At 35.2% G+C, this 25,768-nt stretch overlaps 1 protein-coding gene across 2 annotated transcripts in view; it reads left to right on the plus strand.

Moving 5' to 3' along the window:
- The window catches only part of LOC150110363 (intraflagellar transport protein 54-like), a 236,646-nt gene that overhangs the window by 43,762 nt on the left and 167,116 nt on the right, over window positions 1-25,768 (plus strand). For both annotated transcript variants that reach the window (XM_090399066.1, XM_090399075.1), the window contains exons 3-6: window positions 19-67; window positions 11,287-11,399; window positions 19,601-19,687; window positions 22,533-22,973. In XM_090399066.1, coding sequence (XP_090255192.1) covers window positions 19-67; window positions 11,287-11,399; window positions 19,601-19,687; window positions 22,533-22,973 — 690 coding nt within the window. The remainder of the gene's footprint in view (window positions 1-18; window positions 68-11,286; window positions 11,400-19,600; window positions 19,688-22,532; window positions 22,974-25,768) is intronic.

Here is a 25,768-nt window from a genome sequence, read left to right on the forward strand (position 1 = left end):
AAAACTTTTTTTTTGCAGGATAAGGAGAATAAAGTGCTCTTTCTTCAAAAAACTATAGATGCTATAGGTAAGTTTTCCTCATATCATGCTTTATTTAACTATGCAGAAAAACTTTTGCCTTAACTTTTCCACCATGCAAATATATATATATATATATATATATAGGGTGAAAAGTAATGAGACTGATTACTTTGAGGCTTAGATTTGCATTTAAAAAAGAATGCAAAGTAATGTCTCATATCGTTCGTATTTTTTTGTTCTACATCCACTTCTCATTGACATGCAGTAGGTTATTATGAGACATCTTTCATAAAATAGCAGTGGTGAATTGTTTACTTCTGCAGTGAAACAAAATTTGTATCCTCATAGCTTACATTTAAGTTTCAAAAATGTCCAGAAATCACATGGGATGAGATCAGTAGTAAGGTTATTGATTCTGCCACTAGGTACTATTGTCTCTTTCCTCATTGTATGTTGGTTTGAAGCAAACACCAATGACTGTCATGAATTCCAGTCTTGTTCTCTGAATTGTATTCCACAAATGAGTCTTGAGTGTCTATTTTCAATAGTCAAAATTTTCTTCTGAAGTCTAGTTAATGCTGACGAATACAGTTATATCTTTAATGTTAAAAAAAAAAAAAAAAAAAATCCTGATATCAGTGTCATTTTTTTTCTTCTAGACATTCAGTATTCTTTGGTAGAGGCATCTTTGTATGTTTCCAAACACTTGATTACTGTTTTAATTCAGGTCATTCATGTCTAATCCAGGGTTCATCGCAGTAGTGATCAAAGATAAAAATAAAAAGCAATTATGTGCAGTCATATTTCTGAAATTTAGACTTCTTTTCATTTGGGAAAGGCTGTTTCACAGAACTAGAGTAGATGGGATGGGAAGCTTGTTCAGTGAGTCGGCATTTCAACCATAAAATAAGGTTGGATAACTGTTGCTCATGTTGCTGTAGGTTTAGCAGAAAGAGGAGACATAATGAATTTCAGTTCTGTTGAACAGCATCCATGAAAATATCTGACGCGATATGAAAACTGGCCATCTGTGATACACTGGCTAAAGAGAATCTCTGAGAAAGAGGAGTTAAACAATCAAACTTCTCTCTTCTGAACATCATCCCAAATCCACCAAACCTTGGAATACTGCTCTCAAATGTGAGAGCAGTATTCCCAGGTTTGGTAGATTTGGGATTTGTACAGAGTAATTGGACAGATGAAAAGTAATGTCTTGAGCAAAACAGGATGCCAAGTTATTTGGAAGCTGAGGATACTATAGAAGTGATGTGATTATTCCTAGAAAGGCTAGGAGTAATTGTTAGTCTGAGAAGAGAGATATCCGATCTTAAGTTGAGCATTGAATTGTCATAGGCCGGAGAGAGGGGGAGGAACTAAGTTCTTTTTTTTTTAGCTAAAAGAGGCAAACTGCTGTTTTAGAAGCACAGAAGTTGACTAAGTTGTTATTGCCCAATTGCAGGATGGTGTGGGCACTTATTGTAGATCAGAGGTAGCCAAACCTTTACATTCCATTCGCCAAGTTTTTCACATATGGATTCATATTTCCCATACAATTCTTGTACCCTTAAAAACTCCTTGTAAAAATATGTTAATATAAACATGATATATTTACTTGTATTTACTAGAATCTACTTGTAGATTTTCTAGGCATGAATGTACTTTCTCAAATATGCGTGATCCTCTTGTTTTTCCTTGAAGCGATTTGAGACTGATAGGTTCCTCAAAAATGTTAAAATTATCTTCAATTTCTCTTATAAAAATTCTTAACCGTTCTACATCACATATGACAGTAGATTCATCCAAAACTAAAGAAAGCGCAAGCACGGACAAGGTCTTTCAGTTGCTCAGATCATGTCTTTTATTATGTAAGAAAGTGTTTTCACAGACAATGTACAACAGTTTTCCTGACAGATTTGCTATAAATAAGAACTCATTTTCCCACTGTTCATTGAGTTCACACTTACTATCATCACCTGTTTTTTTTTTTTTTGCACTGTGTTGGGTAACTGAATGTAAACCCAAGGCTTTATTTTCGAAAAAGTGTAAAACTGAAAATGTTCACAAAGGACAAAGAAAGCACAATTTATACCGTAGCATATGAGTATCAATTGTAAAGCTGACTGACAAAATCCTTCAATGCGCTGCTGTTGCTAATGCTTTGTGCCTCAAGATCAAACAAGTGAATGTGCAAAAAGATGTGAATGAAACAATAAAATTGCTATTGTTACTAAGTTTTAGCTTTTTTTTTTTCTACAAATCGGTTAATACTTTTTTGCATAAATAGACTTTTATTATTATCATTGGGATCTAATGTGCCACTTCTTATTATCCAATGTGTCACTTTGGGTGCATGCACCATAGGTTGGCCATCCCTATTGCAGATGACCTTGAAACTTGAGATGTTTGATCATCACAAGGTTTGTCATATGAGCAGAATGCATAGAGAGTGAGAGTAGGTCATTTATATATATAAAGAAGTGGATGGTTGAAATAACACAGCCCCAAGAAACACCTACATTAAGTGGAAAATCTGAAGAGAGAGAGAACATCTTCTGTTACAGACAAGAGAAAACTGGCAGCCCATGTAAGTAGCCCATAAAATGGCAGTTTGCTGAGAAGCCTGCAGCAAATTGCCACAAGAAATCATCCTATCTAATGCTTTGGAAATGTCAAGTGCAACAGCATTGCACTCCAAATTTTCCATAGCATATTTCCAGAGGTGCGCAATGTAGACAATCTGCTGTTGATCTTGATTGGTGGAATACATATTGGTGGTTACTGATTTTATATTGATCCATACAAGCACATCAGTGCTATGTTGGGGATGTAGGTGAGGACTCAGAAGGTTATTGACATTTTTTTTGAAGAACTGCAGGTTGTAGTCGTTTGAAAATACTTCTTGCAGCAGACCATTCTAGAGGATGGAGATAGGTAGAATAAAAGAGAAAGAAGCAATGCAGGTTTCGAAGCAGCAGCTGTCCAGTACCCCTTTACTTTGCAACAACTGGAAACACACTGAACCTGCAATCTCATCTCACAAACACAACACTTCAGCTCTGCATCTATCCTACAAGTGTCTCACAGAAATTGGAGGTATGATGGTTGCCAGTTCATTGACGCAATGACCATTGAAGTAACTTCAGAATAGACACACAGCTAAACCTGTGTTTGTGAGATGAAGTTGAAATGAATATATAAGAGGGAGAGCAATTTTTATAGAAGTTTTAGGTGCTCCACTTCGAATTTGGGATTTGTATATTGTTAAGTGCTTGGACTAACATTTACCTCCAAGAGAAGCTGGAGGTGAATGTTAGTCCAAGCAGAGAAATCCGATCTTGCCTTTTGATATGTGTATTACTGTGAAGGTAAGGGAATGTGAGATTTCTTTTGTGAGAGAAGAGGCAACACTGTATTTTGGTGGCATTGAATATGACTAGATTTTCCTTGCCCCATTGAAGGATGGTGATCAGATCAATTTTTAAGACCCTAGTTGTAGATGATCTTCATGCTTGGAATATCTATGCACTGCATGCTTTGTTAGATTGAGTAGGTTGAATGGAGAGTACTATTGTCTGCAAAACTGTGGGTATGATTAGTAGCAGTTGAGAGTAGGTTGTTTATGTGCTTGAGAAAGAGGGGATAGGTGATGAGGCAGAGCTCTGAGATACTGGATCGGTGATGAAGCTCAAAAGGAGGGAGCCATTAACCATGGCATGCAGTGAATGACCAGAGAGGAAGCTGGCAACCCAGTTACAGAGGTATTGATTTACAGCACAATAATAATAAGAAAATAATTAATATTTATTTAACTTAATTTGTTTATTATTATAATTATAAATATCAACTCCTTTCCACATTTTAACCTTATATCAAGTTAGCAACTTTCATCAATTGACTTAACAACAAACTCTCTTTTATCACATCCAGGAGTGTATGAAGTGCCCTGTACTTGTAACCTGACTTACTATGGAACAGACAGGAAGAACTGTCGAGAACATAAAAAATACATTCAACACTATCGTTATGGCAAGTCAGGACTAGCTGACCATTCCTTAGATACTCTTTCACACACAGGATTAAATGAGAGAAAACAAAAGTACTAACAGAAGTCATAAGTCAGAGAGATTGTTTTTGGAATCGGCTGCAGCTTTAAAACATTTTCCAAACCTCAACAAGTATGGCAGTATAAATTTACCAAAGATGTGGGAGATAGTTATTTTAAGATCAAATTAAAACTTTTTTTTTTTCTCTCTATATCCAAAAATAGATGGTGCCAATTAGGACTCTAGTTCCTTGTGTTATCCATTACAATTTTTTTAAACTGGTCCCACTGTTAAATGAATTGTTGCTGTTCGTGGAATGTGACAAACTGTTTTTGTGCTCTGAATATACTGGATACAATACTAGCAAAATCAGCAAATAAGTTAAATAAATATTAATTATTTTCTTATTATTATTGTGAATCAATACCATTAAACAGATGGACATAACTACCAACACATAAGCCTTTCTACTCATATACAGAGGATGGCAGTTTGTTTAGCAGGCCTTGGTGCCTGCACAATCAAAAGCTCTGGAAATGTCAAGAATCTCATCTCATCTCAAGTCTCACTGAACCTTTTCATTTCCATGTGTCCAGTGGTGGGTGATGTAAGCTAAGAATTCAGTTGCGTATCTTGAATAGTGGAATCCATACTGGCGGGTACTGATTAATTGATGGGCCTCTAGGTAATTGAGGAAGTTGGCTGTTGATGACCTCCATTATTTTGGCGAGGATTAATATGATGGTAATTACTGAGTAGTTTGGTGGTGACTTCTATCTTCCCCTTTTTTTGGGGAGGATAGAAGTCCACCACCATTTTTGGAATAGGCTGGATATGTGATTGCTTTCTTCCACACATTGGGATAACTACAAACTATATATAATAGATTATGATAATCTGGATTGTAGAGACGATATTGGTCGAGTGGTAGCTCTATTGCACAATTTTTGAGAATAAATGGAGAGATGCCATCAGAACAAGGAGAGTTTTTAGTCCAAGTTATTTAGTAATTTTATGATCTCTTTTTGTTGAAAAACTACAGGATGCATATGGTGCTCAGATTCTGGTTTGATAGGAGGTAATTTTTATTTTTTATCAGTGCAAGAGATTGGGGAAAAGAGTGATGCTAAGACGTTATCTTTGGGTGAAGTAACAGTGACACCATCAGGAGGAGAGAGAGACAGACAGACAAGTGGAAGTGCATGTGAGCAAAAGTTTGCATCCAACTGCCTTAGCAAGGGTACAGTTTCCATTTGGACAGGAGCCAAGTTTTCTGCTCATGGTCTTTATGAATTGCTTTTATGAAATCAGTTGTTGTGTGCTTTAGTATAGGCAAAATATGAAGCCAGAATTCTTGATGGAAACCCGGCCTGGTTGGCTAAGTGGTTAGCATATCTGCTGTCCAGCCAAAAGGCTGCAGGTTCGAATCCTGCCATGGGCATGGATGTTTGTGATTGTTTATGAAAATAGATGGCATTGGTGTAGATGAATGCGGCTCACTGTAGTTGGTGGATTTGAGTGGTGGAGATGGAGAGTTGTAGAATAGGTGCCCTCCCTTGATGAGTCTTGGACTCCTTGGAGGTGTTAACATAATTTTTTTTTTATTCTTGTGGGGTTCCCCCCCCTCATTCCTCGACCATCCCTTAAGACTGGTTGAGCTCTCTTAGTGAGAGATTAAGTATGTATTTTATGACTAAATTTGTGTGTGAGTGTGTGTTCATTCATGGGCCAGTTTGCCTGTTCTGAGAGATGAAAAAACCCAAGTTTCTGGGTGAAAAAACCCTCCATATGAGACTGACTAACTAATCTTTAGTTGAAAGAAACCAGTAAAGGTTTCTCTCGTTCTGGACAGGAATCGAACTCAGGTCTTTCCAATCTAAGGACTTCATGTATACCGACTGAGCTACAGAGGCTCTGTCAACATAATAATAATAATAACTACTGGTAGTAAGCTGCTTTTTTTTTTTTTTTTTCAACTGCTCTGATATGCTTCCAGGTTTTGGAAAAACAGACAAGGATTCTGAATAGAATGGAGGGATTCAGGTCTTCATGCTGGTGAGGATAATTTCTGTGACTTTTTTTTTTTTTTTAGAGTAGATGTTAGGGTTGATTGAGCTTAAGCATGAAGCAGTAGTCAGCCCATGGAGGTGTGGAAGTTCCACGGGGGGGGGGTCATCCTGTTTGGAGCCTTGGCAGCACCAGAGGATATGAGTTGGGAGAGGTGTTGTTTGTGACTTCTATGGTGTATTTGAAGGGAGAACTGGTTAGAAAGAGATCTAAAGTATCGGGGTGAGTGAAAAGGGTTGTCAGAAATTTGTGTAGGTAGATGAATGATTTGCATTAGGTCATTGCTTAGGGCATATATTTCCACCTTTCATCTTGGTGATGTTGGAAAAGGAGAGCCAGTTGGAATTATTGACATTGAAGTTGCCTAGAAAGATGAGACACCTTACTATTTCGATGGCTGGATTGCAGATGATCATGTTTCATGGAGAGGAATGTGAAGAGGTCTGAGTAGTTTTTGTAGTTTGGAGAATAGTAAATGTAGTAGATGAATATTACTAGAATGGACAAGGAAACCTTAAGCCAGAGGAGGTTGAAAGCAGAGGATTCTAAATTAGCCACTCTCTGGCATGCAATGTTTGATCTCACAAAGACACAGATTCACCCTTATGGCAAAAGGAGTTGTGTTAGTGTATAATTTGGACATTGGAGGTGGACAGAAGTAAATGTAGTTATATTTGGGTTTCTGTCAAGAGTTGGAGGATTGGTCTGAATGACTGAAAGTGATGATTAATGTCATTTAGTTGGTGTTACTGCCACAGATGTTGCAGTAACACCAAATTGGATGTTAAAAGTGAGTTTTTACCGATGAGATTCTGGCATGGTGGACTTATAGTGATTGGTTGCATTATGTATTTTTTTTATTATTGGAATTAGTTTATGAGAGAGGTTAGTTGAAAATACAGTTTTCCAGGTTTTGAAGAAGTTAACTGTCGATGACCTTTTCAATTATTTGAGAACACTGAGATGAGAGCAATAGGTTGACGGTAGACACATAATTTTTTTTGAGTGGGGGGGGGGGTGATCAACTATATATGGGCATGGGCCTGCTTCTATTTTATAGAGTGGTTGCCAGCTAAGTATAATATAGTGCAGTGATTTTCAACCAGTGTGCCACGAAAGGTTCGTAGGTGTGCTACAAGATTTTAATATAAAGGAATAAAAATTGATGTAAAAGAAGTTTTTTTTGTGCATTTTACCTACAAAGTATATGAGTACTCATAATGTTTATATTGCATCAAACAGAATTATTAAGAGTGAATAAAATTTATGATTATATTGGAATGATATAGATTTATTATACCTGTTATTATAGATACACATCATTGTATGTGTTTATGGTTTCCTCCAGTTGCATGACAATTATAGCTATGCTGCACTTACACTGTAGCGTCGGTGCTGTAAAAATACTTGAATGGTGTGCCTGTAAGATATAAAAGGTTGAAAACTGCTGATATAGTGTACAGTCTATAATAAACAGGTATTAGTTCAGGAGCATATAGCTTGAGCACAACTGGTGGAATAAAGCCAGGACATACCAGGTTTTTCTGTCAAGTCAGGTATGCAAAACAATGTTCCAGATAAAGGAGGTAATTTGCCTTGGTTATCTATTCTTAAGATGAATGAGAAAAATGATGCCATGAGGTCAACTTCATCTTTAAGTGATATTCGGTGCTACCATTGGGGTAATAAAGAGGGGAAGCACAGATTCACAAAAATTGCATCCAACAGCTTTTGCAAGAGACCAGAAAGCATGATTTCTGTTGGTATAGGTGGTGAGTTTTTTTATATTTAGCCATTGCAAGTCAGACTTTTCCTTGTTAATGATGGATTTACAGGTGTTGAGAACTACACTGTAGGTTGTGAATGAAGCTTGAGTTTTTTTGTCTCAAGCCACTTACAATAGACTGTTATCTTTTTTGAAAGGCACACTTTTTGGGAAACTGTGGCTTGGACATGTAGACCTTCACTGCAGCAGTAAGTATTGGATCTGGAGAATGGAAACAATGGTCTGACATGGGAAGAAAAGGAGGAGGAGGAATAAATCTCGAGACCTTTTTGTGAGGGTCGTCTGAAATGTTCTTGGCCTTGACCATAGATGGCAACACTATCTGCATGATTTTTTTTTTTTTTTTTTCTAAGTTGGTACATTTGTCATAAGTATCCATGTGAAATTGCAAGTCAGTTTATCAAGTAGTTTGTTTTATACAGTTATCTGAAGCCAAAGTGTTGTCTGTGTACTTTGAAATGGATAAAATTGAGTATCATGTGGTTATAAAATTCTTTGTAAAAGAAGGTTTAATGCCACAAGAAATTTATTCGAAGTTCATAAAAGTTTATGGGCACTCTTCTCCTTCGTTTTTGAAAATTAAAAAATGGGCTGCCGAGTTTAAACATGGCCGTACCAGCCTTGAAGACGATCCGTGTGAAGGACATCCAAAAAGTGTAACAACACCAGAAATCATTGATCAAGTGCACAATATGATATTGGATGACCGGTGAGTCAGAGTGTCTGAAATTGCTGAGACTATAGGCATTTCAAAAGAACGTGTAGGATATATTTTGCATGATGAATTCCAAATGCAAAAAGGTTTTGCACAAGATGGGTGCCACACTTGCTCACAGCAGATCAAAAACGTACTTGCATGAAAGTCTCTGAACAGTGCTTGGAGTGTTTTAGCAAGAATAAAACTGATTTTGTGCATCGATTTATTACTATGGATGAGACTTGGATTCGCACTAAAATCCAAACAGCAGTTAAAACAGTGGACAGAAGCCAGTTGTTCAGTGCCAAAAGAAGACAAAGTCAGTTCTGTCAGCTGGAAAGGTCATGACATCGGTGTTTGGATGCTAAAGGCATTTTGTTTATTAATTATCTTAAAAAGGGTAAAACAATAACCAGAGAATATTATTCCAATCTTTTACGCAGACTAGATGAAAAAATTCATGAGAAAAGACCCAGTTTGCAGAAGAAAAAAAATTATCTTTAATCAGGACAATTCACCTGCCCAGAAAGGTGTTTTGGCAATGGGAAAATTAAGGGATCTGCACTGTGAATTGTTGGAACATCCACCTTATTCCCCAGATTTGGCTCCCTCTGACTTCTGTCTCTTAAGATTGTCAGACATGCAGATGATTGTCTCCAGTAATTAGAGAAGATGATATCAGTTAGTAAAATATTTAGGTAGTATGTGGGGTAGGATGGAATTTTTCGGTCAAGGTTGTGGAGTTTGATGCAGGTCACTCACTCTGGGCAAGACTTTTGCATTTTCCTGATGGAAGAACACAACACCTTTGTGTTCCTTTATAATTACTGTATTTGCCGGTGTATATGACACCTCCCCTTTTTGTATACATTTTTAGGAAAAAACTCTTTAACTGAATATTATAATGAATTTACAGTATTTCAAATATAAAGTAATAAGTAGGTCTACTTTCAACAAATACCTAATCTAACTAGGAAACAGTACCCACCTTTTAATCTTCTTTGTGAAAACCCAGAAATTCATTTCCACAGCTAAATGAAGAGACACTTAACTCTTCTAAATCAGAATCTGAATCCTCATACAACAAATTGTCCTCTGTACCATCCAGTGCATTACTAATGCCACACTTCTTAAATGATTTAACCACTGTCTCAGTTTTCACAGCATCCCATGAAGCTTTGACCCACTCACAAACTTGTGAAATGCTAGGCTTCTTCCTGATGGCGTAACTCAAAATCTGAAGACTGCATCCACTTCTTCTTCATAAATCCCTTAAATGGTTTATTAATACAGACGTCTAAAGGTTGAAGCTTACTAGTTAGACCTCCTGGAATTACAGCGAACTGAGTTTTCAATTCCTTGAGTTTATTTTTAACATCTTCTGTTCTGTGAGAATGAAACTGATCCCATACTAGCAGGGCAGGCTTCTTCAACAGTCCACCAGGGTGCCTAGACCAAATTTTATCTATCCATAACTTCATTCCTCCTCCATCCATCCAGCCTAGAACTGGAATACTCTCACACACCTCAAGGAAGCAAGAAAGAAATTGTGTAACTCGGAACAGAGAAAATTTCCGGAAATGAAAGTAATAAAAAACTGAGTATCGGCGCACCCTGTTTTTCAGACCTATTTTCAAAGAAAAAAAGTGCATCTTATACGACAGCAAATACGGTAAATAGAATACCATAAACCTATGCAGTTGTTATGAGTAGCCATCCCCTGTGATCGTTTGCTGAGAAGGAGATCATAACGGACACTGCCAACTATATTCCACTAGACAGCAAAATCTTCTGTTGGAAAATTGCGAGCTTTGATATATGTGCTGCATGGTTCATCATGTAATAACCTATGGTGCATTACTCTACTTTGTTTCCGTACTTTTTAGTTATAATTCATTGCACATTGTAATGCAAGAACAGTGACAAGAGTTTTGTTAGGTTTTTCAAAGTTTATTTGACCACGAGTTTATTGTGGAACACGTTTACTAAGTTGTTCACTTTTCCTGATATACATTAGTGGTTTCAGATCTGCAAATTGAATCTTTCTACAACTACCAGGTATTAATTAGCTTGATTCAGTGGCATCCTTTGGTTTGTCATCATCGCCAGTGCTGATTAGTCACTCCTTATATGGAGTACACATTTAAAGTGACTCATGGGATGTTTTTTTAATTTGCAGTGAATGCTATGCATATCTTGCTGGTTGCTTTGTTGTGAGCATTTGTGCTCCTAAGGTTTATGCATATGATGTACTTGCTTGAACAACTGTAACTGGAGTAGTCGTTTTTGTAATGTTTCATTGTGTTACCTAACTTATGCTTCCTAGGTACCAGCAAACTCTATCGCTTGTACGTTTTGAAACATTGATGGATAAGTGCAATGTATAATGACTTCCACAAAATTTGTCAAAATACTAACTTTGCAAAAAACAAAACATTTCATATTTTATGTTAATTTTGATATGAATTATGTCTCTGGTGACAAATAATGGAAAGATGGTTGGCAGCTAATGGCCAGATTATAGGACCAGCTGTCATTTAAGTTACTGCATTTCAGCATGGTGGGAAAACAAATGTGTTATAAATCAGTTATATTCTTGCAATAATCAATTACTTAATTTAATTTTGTAATTATTATTTTTATTTTTTTTTTTTTCAATGGTGCATTTTAAGCAATGATCACTGGAGAGACAGTTGCTGTAAAACCATCTAAAATAGTGGCTGGTCATGAACCTCAAAAAACAAATGAATTTCTTCAGCTTCTTGCAGATGTCGTTCTTAATAAAGTGAGTATCATTATTTTTAACAGAAATTGAAATGGTGCACTGCTTATATAAACCAGAAAAATCAATTCTTCATAATTAAGAGAATAAGTCCTTTTAATTATTATGGCTCCCTTTTATGAATGAAGGGAAGCAGATTCTTCTAATTCTGCAAGTGCTGAATTAAATAAAAGCTTCTCTAGTTCTTGGTTTATATTTGTCATTAGAAATTTGATTAAATTTTATATTTTTAGAAGCATTTTCATGGATCTTTTTTCTTTGTCATCCATAAAAGTATTCTTATTTTCTACTGCCTGTTGTCCTGCATATTAATAGTAAACCAAAGGATATGTTATTGCATAGCCACTGTTCTTTTTTTATAATCAGTTCTTAGCATATTTTCCTACATCCTGAAGATGATGTTGATAGAATTTCTCTTCATTATGTCCAGGATAATTCTGAGACCCTTTATGGGGTCTCAGACATCTATGCACTGAAAATCTGCAGGTTTCTTTGCCCAATTTGCAAGTTTTATCTTCTTTCCTACATACCACGATATACTTTTTTCCTACACACACACGCACACACATACACACATATATACAGTATACTGAAGATCTACAAATTTCCCTTTTTCAAGTTATGTTTTCCCTATAAAATATATCACATTGTGCATGGACATGGATATCGTGGACATTGGCTAAAAAACATTGCTAAGATTCAGTAGCCAGGGCTATGTCATTTGAACAAATAGCCATGGGCTAAGTGTTTTGAGGATGCCATACTGTTGGAATGGGTGATGGTGTTTACTTAGTGAAGTGCATTCCATTGTGGGGTTTTCTATAAACAGAAAATAATAAAACCATTTAGTAGTTGTTTTACTAAATGTCTATGAATGTAAAACAGTTATTAGTTTCTTTTTCTGTAGTAGCCAAGTGTATTTTTGGATATTGGCTGTTTAGGTGCATAAAAAATATATCTTATGTGTCTTGGGCCATGAGGCTAGCAGATGCCTCATCTACATAGAACAGTTAAATGGTTTATATAAAGCATTAATATCAAAATTGACTATGATGTCTGAATCTTAAGATTTTTTATTAGAGTTTTAAAGTGAAAAAGTGTATAAAGTAATTTATACACTTTTTGCCCTATTGAGATTTGGTGAGATCCTGATCTGTAATCTGATCACATGACAGGAAGGAAATAGAATTTATATGCCTACTAAGAGGTAATTACTTAAGGCAGCATCTGATAGGAGGGGACTAGTGGTGGGAGAGTATTGGACCTGGTCATAGGATCATAGGAGAGTTATCCATAACCAAGGTGACCACATTGCCTCCAATTGGAAAGTGACCATGCAGTCTCGACTTGGAAGATTGTAAAACATCAGGAATATGCTGTCTAGAAGGGGGGGGGGGGATATATGTGGAACTACAAGACAGGCGATTATGTCAAGCTTAGGAAGAAGCTTAAATCTTTACCATGACATAAAACACTGTAGGATAAGGATGTTAGTAGTGCATAGAATATAGTTAAGAGTCATCTAGAGGAAGCAGTATCAAATTGAATACCTAGGGTAAGGAGGGGTAATCAGGTAGGAGTTAGATGGATGAGCAATGCCATTAAGCATGCGCTACAGAACAAGAAAATGTTGTGGAGGATTATAAAGAGAAAGATGAACAGTACAAGGCTCAGGCAGTGACCAGAACGTCAAGGAATGCAAAATCAGATTATGAGAAGAATCTATCCAAGCAGGCCAAAGAAAATCCCAAAGAGTTCTTTCGTTATGTGGCAAGTAAGAGAAAGAATGACTATGGAAGATTAACCTTAATGAATGATGATGATGGATGGTCATGAGGAGACAGAAGCAGATAAAATAGTTGATTTACTGAGTGACCACTTTGCAAGGGTATATCATCCTAGTGAGGTTGATTCTTTAACTCATGTGGCAGACACTAATGTGGAAACAGAAGTGGATGAATTTGAGGTTCTTAGGATATTGCAGCAGTATTTCAGTGTAAATACAGCTGTGGGATTAAATGGGATATCAGCTAGTGTTTTGTGAGAATGTGCAGGCGAACTGGCAATGCCTTTGCCTAGGCTCTTTAATTTATGTTTCAGCTCTGGTAGAGTTCCAAGGGAGTGGAAAGAGGACAAAATAATTCTCTTGCATAAAGGAGGTTCTAAGACTGCAGTAGCAAATTATAGACCAATCAAAAAGAGAATTCAAGACTGGGTAGATAAAATATGATCCTGTATAAGGGTCAATATGGCTTTGTTGAAGGGTCAGTCATGCTTTAGTAATTTTCCAACTTTTTATAATAGAGTAACGGCTGAATTAAATAAAGGAAATGGCTATACGATGATTTTGCAAAGGCGTTTGACAGAATACCACATGGAACTTCATTGCACAAATGAAAACAAATGGGGATAGATATGACACGGGTCAAGTGGACAAGGGGATGGTTGCTGCACAGATATCAAAAAGTTATATATTGAAGGGCAGAATCAAGGTGAAAACAGGTGATCAGTGGTGTGCTGCAAGGTTCAGTGTCAGGACCATTTCTGTTTAATTTGTACATAAATGATATGGGAAATAACCTGAAAGGAAATATTCAGTTATTTGCTGATGATGCAAAATTAGCTAGAGTAATATTAATTAAGGCGATGTGGCGAACTTGCAGGACGATTTAAATAGGTTGTTGATATGGACAAAAGATAATGGTGTCACTTTAATGTGAAGAAATGTGGATTAATGCATTTTGGGATAAATAGATTACAAGCCGTGTATCACATTGATGGGATTGTATTCCAGGAAATAGATGAAGCTAGAGATTTAGGGGTGGTGGTAGTATACAGAGAGTTAAAGTTTAGAGGACTAATCTTTAAAGGTACCTGTGGCATAACTGTAAATAATAAATTACACGATAACCACAGTAATTAACTTTAATGAAATAAAAGTACAGATATTTCATACTGAAAATAACAGTACATCATCAGTGTAGACAACAAGCAATTCAGAGAAATGGAATACAAAGTATATAACAGTCGGTGGATTACCAATTAAAAACTATTGCCACGTGCTAGAAATGAATATTAATAAAAAATAATATTAAAATTATTTTTAAAAACTATTTTTTTTGATGGTTACATAAGATAAGAATCTCCCACACTTTTGGGAGAGAGAGACAATCGTTTCAATTTAGATTTGGCTGATGTAAAAGGGCTTTGCAACTTTCTTTGAAAAGGCGTTCATATTGAAACGCATCAGTATTAAGATATCAGTATTCGATAGAATACTGATGTTCCTTCATTCTTTTTTTCCACAGAACTGCCTGTTTGTCCAAAGTATGTTAAATTACATTCACACAGTATCTGGTAAATACCAGCTAATGATAGAGGTGTCAGTTTGTCTTTTGTAGATGGCAGCAGGTGAGAAATTTTGTCAAATTTTATCAACAAATTGATAAAAGTTGCGAAGCCCTTTTACATCTTGTTGAAAGTTTATTTTTCACTTGGTTAGACTATAATAAATTTAGTTTAATCCTTTTTCCAAGTGTGAGCAAACAAAGTTTGCACCTGAAAGTATCTTCAGGACTGGGATAAGGTGGTACAACACCAGGTAACTTGTTGCAAAGGTGGAACAAGCTACCATCACTCCTATCTCAGTATTTCCCATAATGCACAACACATCTCCTTGCAGATATGTATAATGTTATGCATTAAGGGGAGAGCCACTACCCAGACTAGTTTCGACCTTTATTGAGGCCTGTTCAGTGGGAGCCAGGCCCAGACGTGGAGATACCAGGCAGAAGCAATGGTAGGTCATCTTTACCTATAGGAGTTGCCAAACGTTGTGCCACCTTTTTATTAAATTACTCTGGATTTAGAGGAAGATGTTGAAAGTTTATTTTTCACTTGATTAGACTATAATAAATTTAGTTTAATCCTTTTTCCAAGTGTGAGCAAACAAAGTTTGTGCCTGAAAGTATCTTCAGGACTGGGGTAGGGTGGTACAACACCGGGCAACTCGTTGCAAAGGTGGAGCAAGCTACTCCTATAGGTAAAGATGACCCGCCATTGCTTCTGCCTGGTATCTCTACGTCTGGGCCTGGCTCCCACTGAAGAGACCTCAATAAAGGTCGAAACTAGTCTGGGTAGTTGCCTCCCCTTAATGCATAACATTATACATATCCGCAAGAAGATGTGTTGTGCATTATGGGAGATACTGAGATAGGCGTGATGGTATCTTGCTCCACCTTTGCAATGAATTGCCCGGTGTTGTACCACTTTACCCCAGTCCTGAAGATACTTTCAGGTGCAAACTTTGTTTGCTCACACTTGGAAAAGGGATTAAACTAAATTTATTATAGCCCTTTTACGTCAGCCAAATCTGAATTGAAACTATTGTCTCTCTCTCTCTCCCAAAAGTTTGGGAGATTCTTATCTTATGTGACCATCAAAAAAATAGTTTTTAAGAATAATTTTAATATTATTTTTTATTAATATTCATTTCTAGCACGTGGCAACAGTTTTTAATTGGTAATCCACTGACTGTTATGTACTTTGTATTCCATTCCTTTGAATTGCTTGTTGTCTACACTGATGATGTACTGCTATTTTCAGTACGAAATATCTGTACTTTTATTTCATTAAAGTTAATTACTATGGTTATCATGTAATTTATTATTTAAAGTTTAGAGGACATGTTGGTAAGGTAACCCATAAGATTACTTGGCTGTTGATAAACAGATTAACAAGTAGAGATAAGGAAGTTATTATTCATCTTTATAATGCATTAATTCAGCTACATCTGGATTAGTGTGCTGAAGTCTGGTTCCCTATGTTTTTTGGTGATGAGGAAGCTGTGGAGAGAATTCAGAGGTGAGTAGCCTGTGGAATTTTTTTTTTTTTTCCCTATGAGGATAGATTGAGGATGTGTGAATTGCAGAAGTTGGTAGACAGGAGAAAAAGATTGGTTATGATCGAAACATTTAAGTTGCTTAAAGAGTTTTATAGAATAGATGTAGGGTAAATGTTTCAGCACTTGGGTAAAGGGACCAGAACAAGGGGTCATCCCTGGAAGTTGAATAAAAGTGCGGTTAGTAGGGGTGTGAGGACTAGATTTTTTGCTTGGAGAGTTGTGAATGAGTGGAATGGTTTGCCAGAGTCAGTTTTGAGTGCTTTGTCTGTTAATGGGTTCAAGGAGAGGTATGATAGATTGGGTCTCCTGCAATGAATCTTCAGGCTCCATGGAGGTTCCATATAATAATAAAAATAATAATAGTAAAATTACATGCTAATAATAAACTATGAAAAAGTTTTGATCTCTAAGTCCCATTACAAACAGTAAAAGCTCAAACCTTCACAATAGCAAACTGAATTTCCTGTCAAATGATGTCATTAGCACACGAAGAAAATGGCAGAAAATGATTGGCTGGAATGAAACAAAGGACACAAAATAACACAAACTATGAATGTGAACAATATGGGAAGCATCTAAGAAATAAATAAAGACAAAAGTATGAAGTTATAAAAATGAAAATCCAGAACTACTGTTAAAATTTCAAATGTTATGTTAGTGCAAAGTAACATCACTTACCCAAAATCTTCATAATGAACAAAATATGTGCAGACTGTACCAATAAAATGAAAAATTTTAAATCAAAATAGTTTTTACCTTATGAATAAAAAAACACAAAATGAGCTATAATCCTTTCAAACTTCATAATGTTTAATTGAATTTAAAATGAAAGAAATTCTGTATATTGTGTCATATTTCTTTAATTTATGGTTCTAAGAGAAAAGTATTAGTTTATACCAGCTGTCACCATTGGTCTCTGTCCATTTGGGAAACTGACTTGGTCGCAACAGCTGTGTTGGTTGTTCTTCCTCTTCCTCCTCCTTAAACTGACTACCCTGTTTGTAATTGAAAATGACTAGTCTGATTGACTGATTTCTAAACTTTTTGTTTATTTTTGATTATAGTTTAACAGACTCCACATATTTAGTGTATTAGAAGATTTCCAATGACATTAATCTGATATAACATTTCAAAATTTAAACATTAATTTTGAATTTACATTTTTTATAATTTCATACTCTTCTAATTTCTTTGTTTGCATTTGTACCTTTCATGTTATTTTGTGTGCTTTATGTATGGTTGCTTATTAAGGCATTTTATGAAACACATGGTAACAAATTTTTGTGTACATGCTAAAGGGGACAGAACAAATCTCCTCTCTGAAAGTTGTATAAGAATATTGTTAGCAAACTTATAAGGACCCCTTTTTTTTTGCTTTGAAGAGTGGCAAATGAGTGGAATTGGATATCAGAATTGGTTGTGAGTGCTTTGTTAGCGAATGAGTTTAAGATGATGTATGATAAGCATTGTGTAAATCAGGGTGTCTCAAGCTGTGTTCCGTGAGAAGTTCTGGAATTTGTCATTTTAGTTTTCTAAGCATTTTTCATGATAAATATTTTATAGTAGAAATATTCTGAGGAGAATAATATTTGTGAATATGATGAAAAGCTCACACCCAGAACGCCTAATAACATATGTGCATCATATGTTATTAGATTTTCACACATCGAAACTTTTCAACATTTGGGAAAGGGAATACCATTGTTTATGACTGGTCATAAAAATTTCCTGCAAGCGGATTATAACAATGTGTGGCATATCTTCTGTTCTCAAAACTGAAGGAAATGACATCTGTGTAGCAAATGTCAGTAACCAGTGGCATATTTTTAAACATGTTATTGTTAATTTTCACACGTCGAAATATTTCAACAATCGGGAAAGAGAATACCACCGTTTATGACCGGTCATAAAAACTGCCTGCAAGCTGATTACAACAATGGGTGCCATGTTCTCAAAACTGAACGAAATAACATCTGTGTTGCAAATGTCAGTGACCAATCAGCAAGAAAGTAAAAGAAATTTTTTCCACTGAAATTGAAGATCAAGGTAGTCTGTACCCGGTTCTCAAATCTAGTAAAACTGAATTCATTCTTCGCAAGTTCGTATTGTAGGGTGAAAATTTCGAAACCATAGTGCCGTGATTTTTTAAAAGTAATAGGCCTGCAGATTTAAATTTTAATATGAATAAGAGACAAGTGACTTTGATTAATTTTGGTATTAAGAAATCTCTTATTGAAGATATTTATGACACAACAGATAGTGAGTCATCCACTACCAGCCTACAAAGCAATCTCCAGGATGTATAAAAGTAGGGGAAAACTATCAGCACACTGGAGAAAAAGTCTGCACATTGACTCATAAGTACTTAATAAATGTATAAATATTTGGTGATCAGAATAGGATATGTCAATGAAAATCAGCACAAATTAATTTAATGATTGAATAAATTATTAATTAATTAATAATTTATTATCAATCCATAATTAATTATATTAATTGATAATAAAAATCAGCTAAATTAACGATTAATTATTGATTAATACATTACAAAATAACCAAGGTGTGTTCCATGAAAATTTCAGGATTTGTGAAGTGTTCTGTGGTAGAAAAAGTTTGAGAAACCTTGGTGTAAATAATGATTAGTTTGGGCCTCTGCACTGGATCTTAGGACTCCATGAAGATGCCCATGTAATAATAATAATACCATTTAATCAGTGTTTAGACATTGGTTATTTTATGTGTCCAGAACTTAAAGGATTTCATCCTTAGCTAATTGTGTTATTTAAATTTGAGTCTGTGGAGAATTAAAAATTTCCTTTGCAGATTTTTCAGTACTTAGATATTTCTATATATTAAAAACAATGTATGGATTATAGAATGTTCTCAAAGTCTAAGATATGTGGGCCACAGAATGTTTTGTATATCTGATGGATGTTGGAAATGTTACTTTTCTAATATTTGAAAATATATATTATACAAAACATTTAATTCTAATTTTTGTAAGGTTATTTTTCCTAGCTCAGTATATTTTCTCTTTGCAATACTATCTGGTGCTATTGCTTTGTTTTTTGATTGCATTAATTGCACAAAATTTGCAAAACTCCTTGAGCTATGTTGTTTCTTGGATAGTATAAGCAACTGTAGCATATAGCATGACCAGCTAACAATTACGTGCAAAATAAATTATGTACAGTATGTTTCACACTGAATTTTTTACAATTTTCGGTAATAATAAGTTATAAATTTCCAATTTTTAACTTATTTTTGAATAATGAATAATATATGTATTACCTTTTTTAAGGCAGATAGCAGGGATGCTGTTCAGAAAGTACTGAATGGAGAAAAGCCTTCAAAAAGGAAAACTTCTGATCCAATAGTCAAAAAAGAGGTATGTGCCGATATTTTTAATAGTGAAATAAATGTAATTGTACCCTGTAAAACTTTGACATGCTAAACAAGCTCAATTATAATGAGCAGTCACAACTTGAGAAACTGTTAATTTTTTATATTAAGTTTTATTTGTGAGTTAATATTTTTCACAATACCATACATAGTTTGTATTTGGAGTACTGTTGATTTTTACATTGTCTTCAGTGGCGGTGCAAAAAGCTTGTGCATTGGGACATGGAAGCTTGGAAAGCTGTGCTATACCGTGACACATCACACTACACCCTCTGCTGAGTAGATGGATGGGTGTTGAAGATGCCCAGTGAACATTTCTTACTAGAGTACATAACCCCCAACTATGAAATTCAGAGATGGAGGTCTGATGGTATGGTCCTGTTTTTCCCAGTTTGGCCTTGGACCTGTGTTTGCAGTGCCATGAACATTGAGCTCCGAGAGGTATCTGAATGTTTTGGACAGTGCAATGTTTCCAACTTTGTGACATTTCTACAAAACTGACCTCTTTCAGCAAGACAATGCATTGTGTTATATGGCTGCTGTAATTGAATGGTTTATAGACATGAATGTCACCACAGTTGATTGGCCTCCACAGAACCCTAATCTCAATTCTATTGCACATCTTTTTCTATTGATGAACTGGAGCATCATATGAGGTAAAGGACATCTGCCCCACAACAGTCCAGGACCTCATTACATGCCTACAGGAAAAATGGTCCAAAATTCTCATTGATCATTATTGTATGCTTGTAGAAAGTATGTCCTGTACATTTCTGCAATCATCACAGCGAAAGGAGGTTCTACATCTTATTAAAGTGGGTCCATAGGTGTTTGTTCCCCACACTATGGTGTCTTGACTTCTCTCCAAGCAGTGTAATTGCTATCTTCACCTGATACACCCTTTTGTATGTTACTGATTTTACTCCATTTCAAGAGTGTCTGGGTGAGAATTTCTTTTTCTCTATATTCCATTGGAAATCTCTCAGTATTTATTGTTTTAACCTGACTTCCCACCATTACTGGAATTACTGTGCTGTCTTCAAATATAAAACCCTATAAAAGTTTATCCCTTGTTTCCACATTTTTAACTACAATTAAATATTTCTCTCTGACATATGGCATGAAATAATAAATCTTACTAGCCCCAACTTACTTAAATCTTACTATTTCTTTTAAAACCTTAGTCACCTGTCTCGCTTCTTCACATCCTGGAATTTTAATTCCTAGAGCTCGCACCCTTGGAGGAATCGGTACCATTATCTCAGGGTGTTTGTGCGGGGAGCAGACTAAAACCTCTGTGTTTGATTATAAGAGAAAAAACCTTTTGGTCATAAGACTGAAAATTTTTATTGAGATCTAGTCAGTGTATCCCAGATCCAAGAAGATACCAAGGTCAAATTAATACAGAAATCATATATTTTCCATATAAAAGCAGAAAAAAAGATATCACCTTATTGAAAATATTGTGCATAACAGATATTTGCAGAAAGATATTTTCAGTTGGTTACAAAGTAAATTATACTTGTCAAGCACTTTAACTCTTTTAATCCACCTGCCATATTGGTTCCTAAATATGTATTTAAAAAAAATTTTTTTTTCCATTTAGCAGAATATCATCATGCTGCACCCTCATTGCAAGGGTGCAGCACCATGTCCTACCAGTCCTTTCTGTTGGCAGCTCTTCTTTTTGTTTCAGCATAGTCACATGATCCTGTCCATGCTTTTATATCATCAAACCATTTTTTTTTTTTTACCTCTTGATCCTCTTCCCATAATCTTTCCTTCTAAAACTGTTAGTATCCTCTGTCCTGCTGATCCCCTCAGTACATGTACTGCCAGTCTCATCTTTCTCTGGATCATTTCCTACAATAAAGATTTCTGTGTTTTCATTCTCTGTAATACCTTTGCATTTGTCATATGCTCTGTCCATGAGATTTTCAGGGCTCTTCTGTAGCACCACATTTCAAAGGCTTCTGTCTGTTGTCTTACTCTCTTCTTGAATACCCAGGTCTCACTTCCATATGTGAAAACTAGCCACACTAATGTTCTTATCATTCTTTTCTTTGTTTCGATATCCACAGAACTTCTGAACAGATCTTTATTTTTCAGAAGGCATCTTTAGCTATGGCAGTTCTTATTTTTATTTCTTTATCTTGTTTTCCATCTGCAGTAAAGTAGGTACCTAAATATTTGTGTGTATATGTGTGTGTGTGTGTGTGTGTGTGTGTGTGTGTGTGTGTGTGTGTAGCAGAATATCAGCTGTCCATAATAAGGGAGTTTATGTTAGTTGTACACTTTGTTCACTCCTGCCACTAATACTAAATAAACTTCATTGTTTGGAGAACAGATAAAGGAAGCTAGTTTAAATATTGGTTCATAGACAATTTGGAATGGTATTTATTGAGTTGAGTAACAGTTATTGTTTCATCTATCTGTGTATGGCTTTGAGTACAGGGTCTTCTGATGCACTTTGTTCATGTTGGCTCATAATTATATAATCTTGGTGGTCTTCTCTCCATTTAGCAGCAGATCTGTATACTCCTGGCACAGATAATGGGTGAACAACATCTTTCGATGAGTGAAGCTGATTTAAATATTCGTTTATAAGCAGTTTGTAATTGGTATTTATTGAGTGTATTTTAATTTTTTTCAGAAATAAAATGCTGTAGTATTTTTCCCTATTAAAAGGTTTTGTGTAAATCTTTGTCTTTTAAGACAAAGATCTACACAAGGTTTATTTATTTCTAGTTACAATTGATCCAGTGTGTTTTATCCTTACTTTTTTTTTTTTTGCAGTGCACATTTGTTTAAAGCATGTCATTTTCTTTTAGAAAGGAAAGTCATCATCTACAGAGAAATCTAAATCTTCTAATCGAGTTAGTGATCCCAGCAAAAAAGGTACACCACAGAAAACTCAATATAGAGATGTTAGCAAGAATAGAGATAGTGATAAGACAAGAAAATCAAAAGATGGGAAAATTAGAGAACGAGAAAGATCTAAAGACCGAACCAGGCAAGGTAAATCTGATAACTCTAGAAGTAAAGAAAACATCAACTCTCAAGGATCTAAAGGCAGTGTTACTTATTCTAGTCAGAAAAGTGATCCTATTTCAGGTGACCCTCCTTTGAAACACAAGGTTGAGTTGGATGAAAATAAAGAAAATGGTATCCTAAAAGAAATAGAAGCTGAACAACAACACCCACTGACTATCCAAGAAGTTAATAATAATAGCAGCAATATATTAAATGGAGAAATGGAAAAAATGAATCAGGTTGGTTTATTTACTATTTTTAAATGTTTATGTACCTAGAAGTATGTTATGGCATTTTTTATGATTTGATATTTTAAATGACTAGAAAAGTATTCCCAATCAGCAAACTTTGGGATATGTTTATAGTTGCATTTGATGAATGTATTTTGAATAGAAATTAAAAATTCATTAGTCATTCCAAAATAGGTAGTAAGAATTGTTGTTTTGATGACTGCATGATAATAACCTATGTTTATAGAAACTGCCACAGTTTTGTAAACAGAAGTGGAAACAGTTGTTTTACAATTTTCTATAATTGATTGATATGCTAGTATCTAAAATCAAACTCTTGTTATCCATATGTGAATAACTAAACAAACAAATTGAGTCCATCATTATTATGCATTATTCTCCGAACCATATCAGCAGTTTCCTTTAATAGTCATGATTTGCCTATTTGTAACTGAAGTTCCTCTGCTTTCTTTCAGTGCCATGTTATGCTATGTCTGCTTTTTTCTCTTCTTTTATTCTCGCTATCCACTGGGCACTCGCCTTTTTCTGATTTCATGCTATCTGCATCTTTACCTTGACATGTAGAGGATATAGTATTGAATTTGACCTCATATGAATGCCAAGATATTTTTGAATATATGCAGAACTGTGTATAACTGCTATTTTCATTCAAAAGCTCAAGATTTTGTGTTGCAGCATTAGAAACCATGCATGTCAGGTGAGAATAGGCCAGTTAGAATTTTTAGTGTTTCTTCTACTGAATGTATAAGAATTGCAAATCTAATGTTTTTGGTGGAAAGCCTGATGTATAATCCTATACCTTTCTTTCTAAGTATTTTCTTTGCCAAATGTACATATTTTCCTCCTTGAGGAGTTTTACAAGGTGTTCAAATAAAGCATATCAGGATGCTGATACTATCTGCAATTAGACAAAAGAGTATCTGACGTGGCTCTGATCTTGATTGAGATTTTTTTATTTTCCACATAACAATTCAGTATGTTGTTGACCTCATTACTTCTTAAATGTCATGATCTCTGTGTGACTGTTAATTGTGTCTAGAAGAAATATTCAAACTTCTTGATTGGATCTGGAGATAAAGATAAATGGAAGATGTTTTTTAATCCATTTATACTTTGCAGATGGCATAGCTATCTTTACTTCAACTGCACATGAATTACAGACTTTTATCCATGAACTCCAAATTGCTAGCAAAACAGCTGGCTTAAAGATAAACCTAAAGAAGACCCAAGTTATGTTCATCAGCTATGTCCAACCAGAAATAATAAAAATCAATGATGAAATTAGACAAGTAGATCATTACATATACTTACTACAACAGATATCATTGGAACAAAATATCATGGATGAAATTAAAAAACACACGCATTTTGAAAATTACAGTCAATATTCAAGAGCCAACTACCATTATGCTTGAAGAGAAATGTTTTTAACCAATGTATTCTTCCTGTATTAAGATATCGCTGTCAAACATGGACACTAAATGCAAGTGAAATTCAAAAATTAAGAACAACATAATTTAGTATCGAAAGAAGTATGTTTGGTATCACAAGACTGGATCACAAAAGGAATACGTGGATAAGAAATCAAACCAAAGTTTCTCACATCATGGGAAGAGTGAAACATCTAAAGTTGCAATGGTCTAGGCATATTGCTCAAAAACAAGATCAACGATGGACTAAACAAGTACTGGATTGAATTCCATGAGAGGAAAAGCAACTATGATGCCGACCTAAATCACAGTGGATTGATGATATCAAAATTTTCAGGAGTGACATGGGAAAGGAGAGCCATGGACAGACAGTTTGGAGTAATCTTGGAAAGGCCTTCATCCAGCAATGGATTGACAATGGCTGATGATGATGATCTGTTCTCGAGTGTCAAAGCAAAGTAACTAGAAGGAGACATCACATACTTTTTTTTTTAAGTAATGCAGAGGATGAAGTAGACTTCTAACCTAATGTCCAGTCCTCACTGTTTCATGATACACTTGGTTAGTAGATATCTACCTATATACTGAACAAATGAGGTTGCACTATCAGTTAGGTGTTTAGCTCAAAACATTGTATTCTGGATTGGCATAAACCAAAACAGAATAATGTTACAACAGTATGAAATATTATGCTGGGAGGTGTTCACTGATTAAACAAGGGCCTCACTATTTTCATTACAAGGATGGATAGTGAAAAATGTCAGCTACTGGAATAACCTCAACAAAAGACCCATCAACAAAAAAGAAGTAAATTGCAAGAGAATTAGAGAAGTATCACATTAACGTAATTGGTGTTATTGAAATGAAAAAATAGGTAAGATTCTTTTGAATAACAATTACAAGTTGTTATATATAATCTTGAGAAGCAGGCAGTTTCAAATAGAGTGATATGGAATAGGAAGTTGGAAAATGAGTGTTATTTGTGCCTGTAGTCACAATGAACATTTTACTAAGGAAAAAATGGAGAAATTAATTGAGTCATTAGAGAAGGTAGCTGACATAAAGGAAGAAAATTGATCCTTGTTTGATCTAAACAGCAGAGTAAATTATACCTGCCAAGAAATTATATTCTGTTTAATTCTTTATCCAAGTATATGCAAATGAAGTTTGCACATGAAGTATTTTCATGACTAGGCTACTTGTATATAGAGACTGATGACAATGTCAATTGTTTTAGCCTCCCATAATGCAAAGCACACTTTCTTTTAGATGTGCATAATACTATGCATAAAAAAAGAATGAGTACCCAGACTAGTTTCAACTATTATTGAGGACCTCATCAATGGGAGCCAG

Source organism: Typopeltis vanoorti, chromosome 1 (genome assembly GCF_054136105.1).
Source record: "Typopeltis vanoorti isolate ZY-2024b chromosome 1, IOZ_Tvanoo_1.0, whole genome shotgun sequence".
NCBI lineage: Eukaryota > Metazoa > Arthropoda > Arachnida > Uropygi > Thelyphonidae > Typopeltis > Typopeltis vanoorti.